The sequence below is a fragment of the Gavia stellata genome, chromosome 4 (genome assembly GCF_030936135.1).
Source record: "Gavia stellata isolate bGavSte3 chromosome 4, bGavSte3.hap2, whole genome shotgun sequence".
Classification (NCBI taxonomy): domain Eukaryota; kingdom Metazoa; phylum Chordata; class Aves; order Gaviiformes; family Gaviidae; genus Gavia; species Gavia stellata.
In genome coordinates this window covers 66,884,390-66,901,887 of record NC_082597.1, presented here as the reverse complement: position 1 = coordinate 66,901,887, position 17,498 = coordinate 66,884,390, and the positions used below count along the sequence as shown (strand labels likewise).

General features: G+C 38.5%; 1 protein-coding gene across 6 annotated transcripts in view; it reads left to right on the top strand.

Moving 5' to 3' along the window:
- BICD1 (BICD cargo adaptor 1) overlaps positions 1–15,735 on the top strand; it is a 181,368-nt gene extending 165,633 nt beyond the window's left edge. For 2 of the 6 annotated variants that reach the window (XM_059816458.1, XM_059816457.1), the window contains exons 9-10: positions 8,853–8,928; positions 15,539–15,626. In XM_059816458.1, coding sequence (XP_059672441.1) covers positions 8,853–8,928; positions 15,539–15,626 — 164 coding nt within the window. Of the gene's footprint in view, positions 1–8,842; positions 8,929–15,538 lie in introns of all 6 variants that reach the window. The other 4 variants (XM_059816460.1, XM_059816456.1, XM_059816455.1 and 1 more) reach the window with 4 other exon arrangements.
- The last annotated feature ends 1,763 nt before the right edge of the window (positions 15,736–17,498 follow it).

Below are 17,498 nucleotides of genomic sequence, written 5' to 3'. Positions count from 1 at the left end.
TTTTTATGCACGTCTCAATTTTGAAATAGCAGGACTGTTAAAAATCCGAACACAGAGGAAGGCACAGCTTCTTTTAAAAATTATTGTGGAAGAAGTTCTTTGAGGAACACTATCAGCTCAGACTTGAATTTTGCTACAAGGATGCTCTGTAGATCTTTATGATTGCTCAGGTCACCCAGTGAACAGTTTTAAATATTTCTTCTCTTTTGTGAAGGAATTTTATAGATCAATGACAAGGAAAATCAACATGACTAGGATCTAAATACCTCTTTCTATGCTGATTTTGTGTTAAAGAATTTTCTTCTGAATTCTAGTTCATGACTAATATGGATTTATCTGTACATTAAGTGAAAGAGTCGATTCTTGAAAAGCAGGGTAGGTGGTTAACTGAGCCACCACTACTAAATAAGATATGCAGCCATATAATATTTAACTAGTCGGGCTAGTCTGCTCTGACTGTTCAGTCAGGTAAGTTTGATTTGCTTCATCCAAGCAATGCAAAGCAGCTGGAGCTTGAAAGTTCTTCAGAACCATTATTCTTTTAAAAAACCCGCAACTTTATTCTGACAATGTAAATTTACAGTCTGAATGTAAATTGCCATTTGCCTAATTAGAGATCCGTGAATGATTCTTCTGAGCCCTCGGCTATGAATATGTTCTGTTTTTATCTACTGAGAATGTACTTGTGTTGATGGTGATCCTGTACCTGCAAGATGTCTCTGAGCTTGTGTAATCAGGCAGGCTACTGGCTATTGCAAGACTCATGCAGTATTGGTCTAATCTGTCTCTGCTCTCTGTGAAAAAGGGGGTTTATGTGTTTTTTAGCAGGGTTTTTTAAAATCAAGTCTAGGGGTTTTTTGCCTGAACATGGTGCTCTTCACAAAAAGGATAATTTAGTCATTATTAACTTATTATCTGTGTTTACTTTTTGTTCTGCGTTGTTCTGTTATTCTGTGGTTTTTGTAAACATGCCATATTTGTGTATGTATGTGTTCATTGTATGAGCAGTATTAGTGCATATATACAGATATATGTATATATCTTCCTGCTTTTGGGGCCATGTCCTGCATCTGATATGCTCATTTAACTAAGCTTAATGAGCATTACATATTTATGCCATTTCAAGCATGGTACATTGTCCTTGTGAGGCAGTTTTGAATTTGAAGAACAGTATCCTTGCCAAGGACATTAGTTGGCTGTAACTGATGAAGTCGTCAGCTGGCTAAATGTACTTTTACCTCTTGGTGCCACTGTGATAGGACCTTTTCGCTCTGTGCTTTTCCTCTCTTTGCATTTAGCTTTCCAGTTATCACTGATGAGACCAAACCCATACATTTCATGCTGATCAATATAATTTAGCTACTTCAATATAATTTAGCTATTATGGCATGAATTCACTGCAGTTCTACAAGTTTCATTTAATTTCTATTTGTATTTTTCACTAGATAAAGAAAGCATTTCTGAAATAAAACCCGTATTTAAAAGAAGGCCCAATCTGTTAAAACACTAAAAAAAAAAAAAAAAGATTGCAGTGAAATTCATGCCTTACTGTTGTATATTTTCATTAAAAGGTTATTGACATTTTTCTCTCTGTATCTAAGTTATGACATCAATGCTGGATGGAATGGTTAATATTAGCATCATTTGTTGAAGTCCTCCAGTAAAATCTTCTTAGACTCCTGGTTGTTTCTAACTAAACAGTTATGCAGGTGACACATCATATCTTTAAAGCGTGTTAACAGATATTTGTTGCTTTCTGTGAAAATTTTGGGCTTTGGAATCCAGTCTTACCATTTAACTAAAACAGCTATTGAAATATCTTGACAACATCCATCTGTCTTTACTTTCTTTTATGACAAGGTTTAATGTGGTTTCATGACTTACTGATTTTTACCATCAAATACACAGGAATATTCAATATTGTGCTTCTCATCTCATAAAATAGGCAAAGCTGAAGTGAGTCTCTGTTTAAATTAGACGTGCTTATATTTTAGCTCTCTAATAGAGCAGTTCCTTGGGATGTTGTGATGTATGGAGTAAGCTCACCAGCAATTCTTTAATCAAGACTAGTATTCCTAATTGTAAGTATCTCCCTGTCTGCATTTTTTAGGGCTGTGAAAGCTTATAGTTGTACCTTATGTTGTTTCTTCCAAAGCCTGCTAAAGTTAGTGTTCCCACTGACTTCAAGTTTTGGCTCAGGCCCTTCTTTACTTGTAAAATAGTGCAAGTATTTTTTGTTTGGACATATTTGTGGCCATCTGAAATGTATCCTAGACACTTATGTTTCCATGAAAGATGGGTAACCAACAAGACAGAAGTGTGATGATTTCTGCATTTTTAAGGACTTTTTTTTTCCCCTCTTTTGAAATGTTAAAAATATATGTGACTCCTAGTGAGTAAGTATTTCATGAATCATCAGACCTTTCTAAATGGGCTTTTTATGAACTGTATATAAAAGAAAGCAACGGAATATATATTTTCAGCTTCTACCATTTTCATTTCTGCTATTTTACTAACCCATTATTTAGCTTCTCAGTAGATTTAATGAGGAATTATTTAAAGCATTCACAGAAACCATTTGAGAAATAACATAAACACATCATGATATAGAAAATGTGGAAAAGCCTACAGAGCTGACAAGAAACCTCTTAGAATGTTCTTAGTCTGTAATTGGAGAAAAATGCATTTCACTAATGTTGTTAATGACTAGGTATTATTTATTTTTAAAAAATTATTCTTAATATGAGCTACAGCAAAGGGCAAGGCTGGGATATAGCTTTATCGCTATACTTTGAGCTTACAGTACCACTGAAGCACATGGACTGATGGGGGAACAGCTCTCTAGGTTGGGAGTAACTCAGGTCTAAAAAGAAAGTAGAAATCAAGTCATGCAATATAAGGTCATAAGGGGAAAACCCATTCCATACAGTGTAGCTGTTGTATAGATGAAAGAACTCACTAAAACACAGCCAAGAAACCTGACACATTCTTGAAAACCACTGAATCGATGACCTCCTAAACCATGTCTGTCAGGTAGTGCGTGAAGTTGTTAGTGATGCTCCATGAGTTGGTTTGTGGAAATTGCCAAGACAGATAGTGTTTCTCTAAATGCTATAAGAAAATAGCAATTAAATACCCTACCTGTTCCGGTAAGCTCAATCACCTGCTCTTACTCCTAAGAAGCATTTAGCAGAAGTCTCTCTGTTATGTTTACTCTGATCTTGTCCTGAAGGTAAACATCTGAGAGGAGGAGGAGCAGAAGGAGGCCTGTGTCAGAAGCTTGAGAGTGTAGAAACAGTGGGACGTTCCCAGGCCACCTTTGCAAGAAAAAGAGTGGACATGTGGAGATGACAGGAGATGAGGATTTTAGATGCATTATACTGCTGGCCTATTGCATCTTAGTGCAATAGGTAGATATTGCTGATGCCTTCAGTTCTGTGCGTGAATGGGAGTTCAGCAGCGTGCTCAAGTCTTTTAAACTTTATTCTTCAACTAATTTTTGAGAAGACTAAGAAATAAGTAGCGGAAGAATTCATTGTTATTGAAACATGTCCAACCAACAATAATCTAAGACACCAAGTTTCTCTGAATAGCAAGCTTAAGATATGAGTTACCTGGGTATTCGCAAAACTTGACATAAAAATTTCAGAGTAGATCATGAAGTAAGCCAAAACTGATACTTGGTTGATAAATTTGTCTATCTCCAATCAACAATCCATTATACAGTTCAACAGGAGCAGAGGTAAAACTCAGACAGGGGAAAACCCAGAGAATCTGGATACTGGAAAATGTCTGTGCAGGAGCAAACTTGTGCCTGGTGAAGTTTATTAGGCTGCCTGCATGCTAGCTGTGCCAGAAGAGGGCTGGCTCTCACGGAGCTGTATAATGGCTCTGTACCATAGCTGAGTCCCTTGGCACTGCTCCTTTTGCTCCCAAGCCAGGACAACCCAAGTCAATCCTGCTCTGAGAGAGCTGGGGTTAATAAGGACAGCCAGGCTCCATGTGGTTGCTCCACCATAGCCCTCTTCTTCCAGGGGCAGCCTGCAGAAATGCAGAACTGCACCCAGTTTGCAGCTGGCAGACTGACCAGCTGGGGCTCTGCGTAGGGCAGCGGTAACTGTGCTATTTCCAGACCCAAACTGACCCCGGGAGCAGGAGAAGGGAGAGCCTTTTCTAATCTTTGACCTGTACCATTGTTCATGCTGTTTTCCTAAGGTAAGCCACAGCTGTCCTCTCACCAGCTGTTCTTTGCGATAACCATTACCACTTGAAGTTCCTCTTGGCCTTGAGGAAGGCCAAAGTTTTCTTGGCATCCATTAGAAAAACAGAGATAAATTATAAGTGAAACCAGCTAGTCAGATAATATATCCCCATCAACCCTGGACATAAACAGTTCTGGGACTTTTCTCATCCTGTCAGATTACAGTTTGAAAGCATCTCTACAAATCTCAACACAGCAGGTGGGCGAGTGTTTTGGTACCCTCTGCCCCATTCTTCTTGACATCTCACATTTGTCTTTTGGATTTGGAAATTTTCCTTGTTCCCCTCCTTTGAGTAGAGAGGATTGATTTATTGTCTTTGTAGGACTCGCTGTGTGATGCAATGTGTTTCTGCCTCTGCACAACTAGAAGACTACTGATTTGTTCTTTGTCCAATACTTTTGACACATACTATTAACCATTCATTCTTTCCCATTAAGTTGACATCTTGGGGAAGAAAACAGTTCATTACCATATAAATAGAGACAGCTTCTCTTTTCAAGTAAATTGTCAGCAACACCTTCATAGACATGTTATCAAATTCCTTAATCTTTATGGAGCAAGTTCAATTGACATTGGGCAGTGTGACACAAAGTGAGATCGCCCAAAAACTTTTAACTAGGAAAGGAGGACTTTCTGTTGGCCTGGAGTGGTCAACATGATGCTAAGGAGAGTTTGTTTTAAAAGACTGAAAAAGCATCAATCTCACATTTTGTCCTAAGCATTTCTTGAGAGCTTTTCTTTTATTAAGAACAGATTTTTCCCAATGTTTTTCATATCACTCTCCATTGAGTAACTGAACTAGACACAGTTAAAAGTATGTTACATGTCTGTTATTGATTCACAGCATCCCCAGTGCTTATCTTGGGATTCTTAATAGTCTCGGTCGTTGACAACACTCTGCAGAGATTAGTAATTTACTGAGTGTCAAAATGTGCTCAAATGTTCCACTGCAGTTATGCTGGGTCCTGAGCAGGTGGGACTGAAAATGCTTGCACATAGGATTTTCACTGAGGACATTGCTGATGTCAACAGAAGGCATGCCCATCTCTTGGACACTAATAACCCAGTTAAGCAGGCCTGTGTTCATTGGAGTCACCCAGTTCACAGACTGGAGGGCAGAGCACACCTTGTGACATGAGGGAAATGCATCGGTTTTCTGGCTGAGCCAAAAGGAAGTACAGGAAAATACTTTTTTGTGAGATTTGCTCTTGGCAGATAATTTATAGCAGCACATTCAGTCCTCATATGAGCAGATGTAGCTTCTCTGAGCTTGGTATTTTTAATGCTCTTACATTGGGAGCTGATTAGCCCAATTAGGACTGGGCATTAGATTCCAAAGGAAAATCAGCATTGGCTAATCTGTGAGAGAGGAAATCTCTGAGCCCTCTACATCACCATTGCCAGCAAATGGCTAAAATGTTAAGAACTGGAAAATCGGAACAGGACTAATGTATAGCACAAGTCAAGTCTCAAAGCTCCAACAGATGCAGTAGTGTAAGTTGTCCGATATTGCCACAGGACCCTGTACAGACTCGCGTCCTGCAGAATTCAGTGAAAACTGACATGTATGATAGCTCCTCTTTGCCTTTTGTGGCTGAAATGGTCACTGAACTTCATTTGTTCATTATAGCTTCATAGATTTGTAAAAGGGCTCTTAAGAGATCAGCCAGCCCAGCCCCTGCCCCCGGTAGCTTATTTCCTCAAAGCAACTGGAGATGATGGAGAAATAAGATAGTCTGTATTTAATAACTTTATTAATCATTTTGTTGGTGGTGTTATCTGAAGACACACTAGAAAGTATAATCCATGTCTGTTTCCCAAGTGTCTTCAATACAAATAGCAAACTTTCACTATGTAGCTTAACTGATGGTTCCTGAGATTTGAAAAATACTGGGAGTAGTATATACTCTTCCAACATAATTTTAAATTTTTTTTTTGTTTTTATTTTTTAGTAAAAGAGAGCATGTTATTCTTTCCTTGTTGTTATGCTATGTGACATTCACCGCAGAATCAGTAAAGGCATCTTTGAAACTTTTAACCTTCAACGGAGTATTTCAGAAAGAAGCAAATGTTTATTTGGTATAGGCACGATTCCTTAGTAGAAGGGAAGGACTGAACTCTGGCTTCTAATTTTTGCATTTAAAATTACTTTTTGTTACATTGTGTTTATGACTGTCATGGCATTAGAGAACAGGGTTATAAGCTCTCCAAAATACTTACAAGGATTAAATACATAAGGAATAAAGTTAGCTCTGGCACAGCTACTTGGACATAAATAGGTAAGAGCTCCTTTGAATTTGAAATGCATGTATGTAAACCATATGCATTCTGCTTAGCTCTTTCCTAGCATAATCCTCAAAAACTTCACTCCTGGAGGATGTAGGAGGAGACTCAGCCATTTTAAGTCATGTGGATCACTGGATTTCATACTGATGTGAGTCTGAGCCAGACTCTGTGAACATTGCTGACGCCAGGTAGAACTGTTGTTTCATGTGAAGTTGAGGGATTTTGCTCACATCGAATAGTTATTATCCAGGTTGCGTAATGCTTGCAGAATCTGGCTCTCTATTCATGCGTTCTGCCAAATCTAGCAGATGAAGAGGCATCATAAAATATTTGCAGGATGGTTGAGATATTGGAATAGGATCAGGCATTTGCGTTGTTCTGGAGAAGACTGTCAGAACAATTTCTTCTGTATTTATGAAACTTGTCCACACCTTTGCATCACACAGCATTCTGTTCTGTAGTCCTTTTCTCACTGACTACCTTCTATAAGCTGTCAGGGATGACCTTGCTTTGGACTTCTGCAAACTAGTTTGTTTAGAATAAGACATTAATTTTTTTTTTTTTTACAATCATTTACCATCTGCAGTTAGCCTGCTCTGTCTGTCCCCCCAGGCACCTTTTCTTTTAATTGAGCTTTGTGCTGAAATGACAGACCCTTCTGTTCATGGCTCAAATACCTTGCAAACTCTTGCACTCCTTTGCTAAAAGATGTACTGAGCACTATAGTGACAATCCTAGCATATAAGAGAATGGCACAGTACCCTTTCTTATTCCATTTCTGCTTCCTGGCACAATGGTGTCAGTACTAGCCATGCATATATTTTTCTGATGTAGATACCTGTGCACTTGAAAATAGGTCCAAAACCCTCTCCTCTTGGCTGAAGCAGTAAGAAACTAGTGATTTGGGTACACTTGCTTCCACCCACTGGAGGTCAGCACAGATCTTCATAGGAAGTAGGGAGAAACACTCTGGCCTTGTATGAAAAGGAAATGCTAGGATACTGCAGATGATGCTCAGTGTTGCCAGGAAGGTGTGTTGCTCTGCATTGTACCTGATGTCATCTCAAAACTCTTGACAGCAAATTACTTACACATTCTTCCACTTGACTGAGGCAAAGAATAGAAGTGGGTTTTGGAAAACATCCACATTGTAAAGAGAAACGATTGCTGGTGTTGAGCTTTAGGTAGCTGTCAACTGGGGAAAAAAAAAACAACAACAAAACCAAACAAATTCTTTCCAAGTACATGAAATCTAGTCATCTCATTTTTAAGGTTCAGGGGAAAGTAACTCCTTTCCACTGAAGAGTCAGGTTGAGAATCAAGTTGAAGCAGAGAGGATGATAGATCTGCAAACCCTGTGGAGACAAAAAATAATCTCCAGTAGTTTTCCAGATAGCCAGAATTTCACCCATAGTTTTTAATGTTCGAAAGGACGCTGATGACTCTGTTGTCTTGACAATCTGAATCACACCGGCTGTTGAATGAAAGGCCAGACTGCTGGGGGAAAATTTAGCAAATCCTGAGATCTGGAAATCTTGGTAGAAACTAGTGAGCTAGAAAGCAGGGTTGTTTTGTCAACTACTTTTCTTAAGTCCCACAAGTATTACTGAGTTTAAAGCTGTTTTTGTATTCCAAATGTCATAGTAAAATCAGCAACAAAGGATTATTTGGCTTTATGGTTATTTAATAAATTAAGAACTAGAATACAGCTTTGCAAGTGATTAATGTGGAAACTGCTTTGGCAGACAATTGGTAAAATAATCTAGACAGAACAGTGAAAACCGTCTATCAATTTATCACTTTTCCCTACAAAAAATAATCTCACAAGCACTATTTAGAAGTTGCAAAGACTTTCTTGCAAGCTTTTTCTTGAAGACCATAATGAGATGGCCTTTGTAAGTGTTGTTATATGGATGTAAGTTCTCTGGAGAAATCTTGAGTAGCTTTATTGACGCTTTTTATATTAGATGTAAGCAAAACAACTTCATCACCAGCAGAAGAATGATGAGTACAAGGTTTAAACCCAGATCCTGAATACAGCCCACTATTGCTGTCTGTTTAAACAAAAATTTGCCAATGCTAAGGGAAGACAAACAAAAATGTCTTCGCTGCTTCTTGTGAAAAGAAAAAAGGCAACAACTAATGCTATTACTATCAGAAAAAAGGTGTTTCTGTCAGATAAGGAACCAAGAACACATTCCTCACTAAATCTCTCCACCAGATGCATAGCCTGTGTACTACTGTTACTAACCCCTTGTTCTGTAATCTCTCTGTATATATGTCTAATTTATCAGTTTCTTGTAGATTGTCAGCAGCCTGCTGCCTCCATACCGCCACACGGCTCACAACTAGCCAGGGGGCCAGATTGCCAGACTGTCAGGTAAACTTAACTAACTCTTTTCTCTTTGCACGTAACTGCATGCACATCTGTAGCTCCCCTCCTCTTCCTTATATGAAAGCTCTTCGCTGCAATTCGTCACTAACAGCAAACTTTTAACAGCTTGAGGAACAGTGATAATTTCTGCAGTGACAGTACAAACATTAATCACAGCATTCACACACTTATATCCATGTAAAAATATAGAAAAGAATGCAAAGTTGGATCCTGCAGTCCTCATTTGGTCTTTTTATGCAGTTAGTTTCTCAGTGATGCCAAAATTGTAATAATTTTATTTCGTTACTAGGTAAATTTACATAAATGGGAGACTTTTAATTTTAGGGGTAGGTGTAGGCTTCTCTTTTTATAAGGTAGTATTTTAAAGCCACTTGTGAGATTTTAGCAGACGCTTCTGAGAAAGCTCTCCCTAGCTTGGCAACTCAGTCCCACTGCAGTCAGCTCTTGATCTTGTGTCCTTGCTCATAGGTGGTGCAAACGCCAAATCATGCTCCTTTGCCAATTGAGTTAATCAAGGCACAAAACCCAACCTAAGCAAAAAGAGATTGCACTACTTTTCTTAACAGTTCATGGTATATTCTGTGTATGTATTCACTTATGACTATACTCCCTCATTTGAAATAGGTTACATTATTTTTAGACTTTAGCCTGATCTGTAGTGACCAAGCTGATTTATAGCCCTACATATAATGAAGCTATTTCCCACACAGCACTAAACTTGATGTGCGTGTAAGTCTGCAGTGATGCCCACTGGGGAACAGGTGTGGTACAGCTTTCAGGCTGCACATCAGGCACTGCTGAGGACTAATTCTGCGAGTCACTCGGTCTCTCGGTGGCATTGGAGCAGCCACTTCATTTGTGCCTCTCTATTATTGCCTATAAAGCAGCAGTATTATTAACTTCCTTACTATATAAGGGTATTACAAAAATTTTACTGAGAAGTTGGTGAAAGTTCATTATAACTGTTAAGTACCATCTACTGGTTTGCAGTTTGGAGTTTTACAGCACACTGAAAAAAAGTTACTAGTTCCATTTAAAGGCCTTAAAATCCCTGTGAAGTGCTTTTTGCTATATTCTAGATGTTACAACAATTTGAGAATATCATCAGGTGCTTTGGTAATTCAGAGGTTTAATGTCAACAAGTCTTACTTTAACCCTATTTAATTTACCATCACAAAACCATAGCCTTTTCTGTTCCTTCCAGAGCTACTCTCCTGGTGGAGAATACGCTCTAATACCATCCCACTCTAAATATTAACAAACAATTGCTCCTGCAATTTTAAAAATTCTTCTCAGAATGGAAGACCTACCTGATCTACTACTGCTATACATTTGTCTGCAAATGTTACCTTGTTCTGCAAACAAACCTACAGAAAAGGATAAGGTCCAAAGGAAATCTCAGGGTTTTCTAGTTTGTCCCTGAATTCTTCCTCAGTGAGGAAGACCTCATTAGCTACAACCAGAACTGAAAGTGTTGTTCAAGAGGACTTCTTTGCCATGTTTCCAAATCAAAACCCTGGTATATGGGAAACGATAATTAAAAATATGGTTAATATTTTTAAAAATTCAGATCAGTCATCTCACAAACAACACACACCTGTATACTTAGCCGAACTATTGACTTTCAAATGACTATTGTTTTTTACCACTAGGTTGATACTCTTCCCGTAAAGTGAAAAGTACGCACTACTTTTGATACATTAACACCGTTGCCTTGCTTGTCTGGGTCACATAACTGCACGGTCTCGTAAAGCAGTGAAGTGTAACAGCAGATTTAATGCAAGTCAGCAGGATGGTATAAGTTATTGAGTGCTTTAAATAAAGTAATTGAAATCTGGAGTAAAATTTGAAGGCATTTAAAGAACCAGTTAGATTTACTGAGGTTCAGATTTTGTAAATCCAGAAGAGGAGGAAGACAGGAGCTTGTACTGCCCTTCCTCATCCTCTGACAGTCCTTCCTGGTATGGCACATGCTTTCAATCATGTGATGATTGAAATCTGCCTGTGATGAGGCAAATTAAAGCTGTGCCCCGCTCTTAAGTCACCCATTTTAAGAGAGAGATATGCTTGGTTTTTAAGTCTCTAACATTACTCTTGCAGTAATGTGACCTCTCAGTGGCATTTCATCCAGGATTAAACAATAGCTTGTTAAGACTTGTAATTCACACAGATGTTTTCTGCATCCTGCAATATGTCTAATCATGTTCAAACTAGTTCATATGCCTGACCATAACACAAACAGATTCACTCTGAACTTTAACATCAAATACAGAGAATTTTCTTTCATCCATTATATATACTGAATTTTAAGTGGGACTTGTGTAACTCTGGATTTTCTAGTAATTGTGACTCCAGTGCATAGATTTTGGTCAACCTCACTGGATAAGCTATGAACAGGTTCAAGCCAAATGAAACTCCAGGACACATCTAGTCAATTTATTTAGCTATACATCTGTCTGTCTTTTTGCTTAAGTCTGCATATTTCAACTGGAAGCTGATCTGAAGAATCTGTGAGAACTTTTCTTAAGAGATTTTCTAAGTAAGCTGACGCAACAATGCATGAAAGCCTCACTCTGGCTTCCATGCATCACCTGAATTTCTAGGTCCAGGCATATGGGGCAAGCAACCAAATCTAGGCCTATCCTGAAAATTACTGGATGATGTTCACCTAGCATCTGTAGCTACTTGTCTGATGGACTATATTGGACAAGAGTGAAATATTGTCATCATCCAGTATTTAAAAAAGTATGCCTGTCTTTGGATTGTATTCAGGTTTCTGTTGAATGCAGTGAAAACCTCATTTTCATTATCAGAGGCCAAACTCTACACCCAAGTTATCTGTTAATAAAAACAAAAAACAAGTAAAAAACCCCTGATACTGCAAATGAAATTAAAATTAATTTTTAATGAGAAATAATGCTTTCATTTATATAAAATAGGAAATAAATTAAAAATAAGGTAAAATATTACTGCATGCAAAATGGTTGCATTCTGAAAATATCACCGGTCTGTTTATATTTTCCATTGCTGATTTGTTACAGTTATAATCAATGCCAGACAATATTGCATGTGAATGGCATCTTTAAGACAGAGAACAGAGTACTTACTAACACCGAAGGGCTTTGCATGCTACTTTCCAATAGATTTTAGAAATATATGATTAGCATTTTGAGTAATGGGGGAAAAAAAGAGTTGCTTGAAACCAGACAATACTAACACAAAAAATTACACAGACCTCATTCATCAACTGAATGAATAGATCCCCAGATGATACCAGCCTTTAAAGGGAGGTTTACAAAAATGTCTATTAAACCCAAATTTTTTAAAAGATGCGCATATCCCATGGGGGGAATGTAACAATGTTCTTCCTTATTCTCAGTTAATAGTCAACAGCTTCAGGTTCCTCCACGTCTCTCTGTTGCTTCGTGTTATTAATCTCACCTGCCATCCTCTACTGCCCACGACTGTCAATATGCCTGATAACTCAGCTCCAGGACCTGCTGCCACGATCACCTATACTGCTATAAAAAGCACACTGCATGCTATGTGTTACTTGCCAATTCCGATGTAATTTTTGTTTATATACTGCTACAGTAATCTGCATTAATAAACTGGATGTATTGTGTTTCTGAAGAGAGGATGGTGTAACGGTAGAGTGTTAGGACAAGATTCAAATCTACTGGGGCTGCAAGTGATGAGTGTATCTATGTTGCTGCAAAGGTGCTTGGTAACCTTGTAATTTTTTTTTCCTCTTCCTAATGCCCCCAATAGTTATTATTGGTTGAAAGGGGAACGGTGAGACAAAGTTTTATATTTCTTCTATGCATAGAATTGTGCTTGTATTTCAAAGTGAGAAACAACACAAAATTACCATGAAAAGAAAATGAATGTAATTCTAAGCACAGTGCTTCCTAATCTGAGCTTAGTCTGGGACAATTTGTACTACAGTATTTGCAGTCAGAGCTGACTTTGTACTGAAGGTCATGCCAAAACACTATTATGGTTGTGCATATTTGTGTAGAGGAGACTCTCATGTGTCTCAAAGAAGTCCTGTTCTAGGCCATTGCTGTACCTAACTAGTCTTAACCATGGCTATTTCCTCACAAGTCCTCGACCTCAGAGCACGAACATCTTGTGTTACTTATTTTTAAAACTGGGAAGGAAGCCCCAAAAGACGAACACATCTCTGCTAATGAGCAAGGAAAATGTCTGTCAAGTTTCTGTTCCCTTCTGACAATTACAGAAGTCATTTGAAAAAAGAAATGGGGCAGCAAGGGAGGAGAGTAAGCCAGCCTTTGTAGGGTAACATGACCTTGTTCATCTTCCCCAAATGTGATACAGCTGTAATTCATTTTTATGTCTCTGAAGGACTTAAGACTAGTGCTTCTCCTAAGCCTATCTTGAAAACTTAGGAGGTGCCGAAGCCAGGAGCTGGCTCTTGATGAGTGGTTAAGTTTGAGAGTAAATGGAGACTTTTTGGGGTCCATCTGCAGTCACTCCTGACACAGACTCATTTGAGTGGAGTAGACAAAGATCTCACTCAGATCCCTCTTTAGATGCTGTATCCGCATCTGTATGTGGCAGAATATGACAGAAGAAAAGGATAGTTACAGCCATGGAAAGAATTACTTAGACAGGTTTGGTATCTTCTCAGAGTGTTTGATTAAACAAGTCCAACTACTGAGCTTCAAGAAAATATTTTAGATTAAATATTTATGCCTAGTGCTTAGGGTTAGACTAAATCTGTATGTAAACTGAGGAGTCATAGTCCATAGCACTAAACACTTTGGGACTGACCTACCCAGCTGAGCACAAAACAAAGCTTGTGAGGTCCTGAGCTTCTGTAACCCACCTCACTAGCCATTTTGCAATCAGGAAACTCATCTTCAGGAACATTAATGTGAATTGATCTAACTTAAGACATACAAGTCTATGATCCTCAAATAAGCCTAGAGGTGCAAGGACTGTAACTCTGCTGAATTGTAATATCTGTGGATTTGTGGTCATAGTCTCGTAGGCTTCTCTGATTTGAAAATGTGGACATTGCCATCTACTTTCTTAGTGGTGATGGTGCACAGTTGTTTCTGTCTTCAAGCAAGCGCAATGTCATTTCTTTTTTTCCCTAAGTAAATGATGTATGTGGAACTACAGACATTTTCACTACTGCTGGCATTTCCAGTGGCAGATTTTCAAATACTTCTGGCATTTCAAATTGATTCATTTCCAGCAATAGACTGATTGCATTCCTTCAGCCAACACTACAATAGTCTGTGCTGCAGAGATAATATGTAACAGCACGGTTTCTAGAGAAGGAAAACGGAAAAGGCAAATTTTCTTGAAGACAGGGACATGAATGATTGTGCTTCATCATATATCACACTGTTGAGCTTGGAATAACTTCAAGACTGCAGAACCTTTGAAGCATTAGGGAAAAAACTCTTCCCAGACACATTAAAGAACTGGTTTTGGTTTTGTGTTTTTTTTTTTTTTATAAACTCCATTTACTTGCATTCTATTTTGGTATCTTGTTTTGCCACATGCTTTCCTTGAAAGTTTAATGGCTGTCACTTAGCTTGACACCGGCTAGACGAGCTGAAGTTCACCCTTTTAAAATAGGACAGGCCAAGGCTTGAGGAATCATACAGGAGTCACTTAAGCTGTGTCCGCATTGCCCACTGTAGTGTAGCGTAGACTGCTGAGCTGCCTTTAAATGAGCAAACCTGAGTATCTGAAGGTTGTCTAGCAGGAGCACCCTGGAAGTCTGCACCAAGAAGTGGGGTATGTTTGTGTTAGCTTCCCCTTATCTTTGTGCTGCCACTGCTAGGCTGCTACTCCAGCCCCACCTGGTTTGGTGAAAGCTGGCTCAGACATCTCTGCACTGTATGACAGTGTACACTGTAAGTGCACATTTAGAGGCTTCAGGGGTGAATGCTGTTATCAGACAAATTGTACATGAAAAACAGTCAAATGGCAAAAATATATGACGGGATTGAAGAGGATTGAAACAGTGCAAAACTGAAAGAAAACAAAACACAAGAACCCACACCCTTTGGAAGTGTTAACTACAAAATATGTAATGCTTATGTTGCATGACGAGGAAGGTTATACCGTATTTGTACGAAGGTACTAGTAAACAGGTCACATTCAGTAAGAGATGACGTTTTCACAAAGTGATGAAACCTGATTTCCAGACTGGCAATGTCCTTCATTTTGAACAGTTAACTGGTAGCGTATAGAAAAATCTTTAATGTTCGCATAAAGATGGTACCTATATTTTGTCCTTCAAATTTGCTTCCCCGCTTCACACATGCATTCATTTCTCCACACAGAATTTTTCATCAGAGCATGCAAACAGTGATCATGTACATGAACTGGCAAGCAAGATATCTGTGGCATTTCATGTATGCATCCAGGGGTCACTGAACATGTGCACACTGAGGATTTTCTTTGTGTATACTGTGTATCTGAGGTTACAGATTTATAGATGAGGTTTCATCCCCCTTTAAAGATTGTTACCAGCCCTGTATTACTTACATGCATGTAAAAAGTTTGCCATGTATTTTAAGCACTTTTTTCTTTTCTTTTTAATTTTCAGTCCTAATGCTCTTCCAGAAGAGCAGCCACATTCCAGCTCTCAGTGTGCCCCTCTCAACTGTCTCTCTAAGCCTCCTCCTTACCCCTAATCTTCATATGCAACGTAAGAGAAAATGCAAACAGAGTGGAGTTCACGAAACAAAGGTTGGGGTTGTTCCCAGCAAGCGGGTAGACAATCCTGCCTTGTTGCTGCATTGACAAGTCTGGATCTGTAGTCCCTGCTCTGGCGACTGAGGGAAGGTTGAGAAGAAGAACACAAAGCACAGAGCCCAACCTATCAAGAAGACTTTTTATGGTTCCTCTGATTGTATTCAAACTTTACTGTCACAACTAAAGTGTAGTGAAATTTAACATCTTGACAAAAATGTTCCTCCCAGCTGCTTGGCTTTACCTCTGAAATAATGAGAGACTTAAGCCAATATTAAAATAAGTATGTTACAAAAATCCTACCCTCACATCCTCTTAAGTTCAGCCATAGGAACCAGTTCAAATTTCCTTTTGTCATTAAGGGTGTGATATTTATTTCTTACTTTATTTGCACCAGAATTTTATGTTTATAAAATACAGTCTTTTTTTTTGAGAGTTGTATTTAATTGATTTTATTTTTTAAAAACAAGCAGAAATAGCTTAAGTGAAGAATGACTGTGTTAATATTAAAAAGAGGCTTGTTGCATTGGCCAGCATTTGGCCAATTTTTATTGCACAAAAATGTTGGAAATGGGTTGAATTGGAATGTTAACAATGACTGTATATTTTGCTGCTGCACTGATATTGTTTATGCACTTGGGTTTTTTAAATTCCTATTACACTAGCTTCTGGTTTTGTTCTAGCTCTTCACTGAAAGATAGTTATTAAGCCTAAGAAGGAGATGAAAGGATGATGTACTGGCTTGTTTTCAGTTGTTTGCTTGCATCGTAATTATATTTTTGCATTTCAGACAAGTAGATGAATTGGTGCTGTTTTTTGGGGTTACTTTCTATTTGGTATCTGAGAAAGAATATCTAAAACGAGTAAAATGTGTGCTAATTAAAAACATTCTTTCCTCCCGTTCCCATATTCAGGATACTAGTTCGAGGCCTTACCGTGAAAGGCTAGTATGAATGGCAAAGTTGTATGCATTTCGTGTGAAGTATTCTATGGTGAGAGAACTCACGCAGGTAGGGTTAATAGTGTGGATCAAAGTTAGTAGGACTTTACCGTAGTGCATTTTTTTCTTTGCCAAAAATCAACAGACACAGAACCTTAGCTCATGTCAGTTTATGACAAATACTCAGGTGATCTACGCTACACAGACTCTATCGCAACAGTGCACGGTGTTCCTAGTTAAAGATTCTTTCCTGTAAAAGCTGAGTAAGTCTGGGTTTTTTCTTAAAAAGTAGTGAGTTTCAGAACAAAATCAAGGATAGAGGAAATTATTTTGCACAGTACCTGACAGCAAGGCAAGTGGCTAAGTAGGGGGTCATTGTTCAGCATCTATGGGCTTCCCGTCTGGTCATCAGCTAGAAAAAAAGTCTGCAGTACTGCTTATCTGCCTACTTGTTGGTAACTAGCAGAGTCCTTGCTTTGTCAAGTGGCCTTAATTTATTTACAGAAGAAAGGCTTAGATATTTCCACATGTCTTTATTCGTTCTCTGCAGCATACGTATGACCTAGAAGTGGGAAACAGAATACAGCCTAAGGTACAGAGCAGCTGGGGAAAAAAAATTGCTGCAGGTGTGGTTGGAATAATTCTTTCATATTCTGCCTGAATTTGAGAAAATGAAGTCAGTCTTCTGTTAGTAACAGTGCTTACCCAATGTTACGATACACAAAACATCAGCAGAGGAAAGAATCAGTGACCGCTCAGTGTGCCTAACAAATCATTATTACCATAGTACCAGTAACGAAGGTGCTGTAAATAGAAATACTATATGTCATCAACAATGTATGTCATGTAACCTTGGCAAAGCAGCTGAGCTATT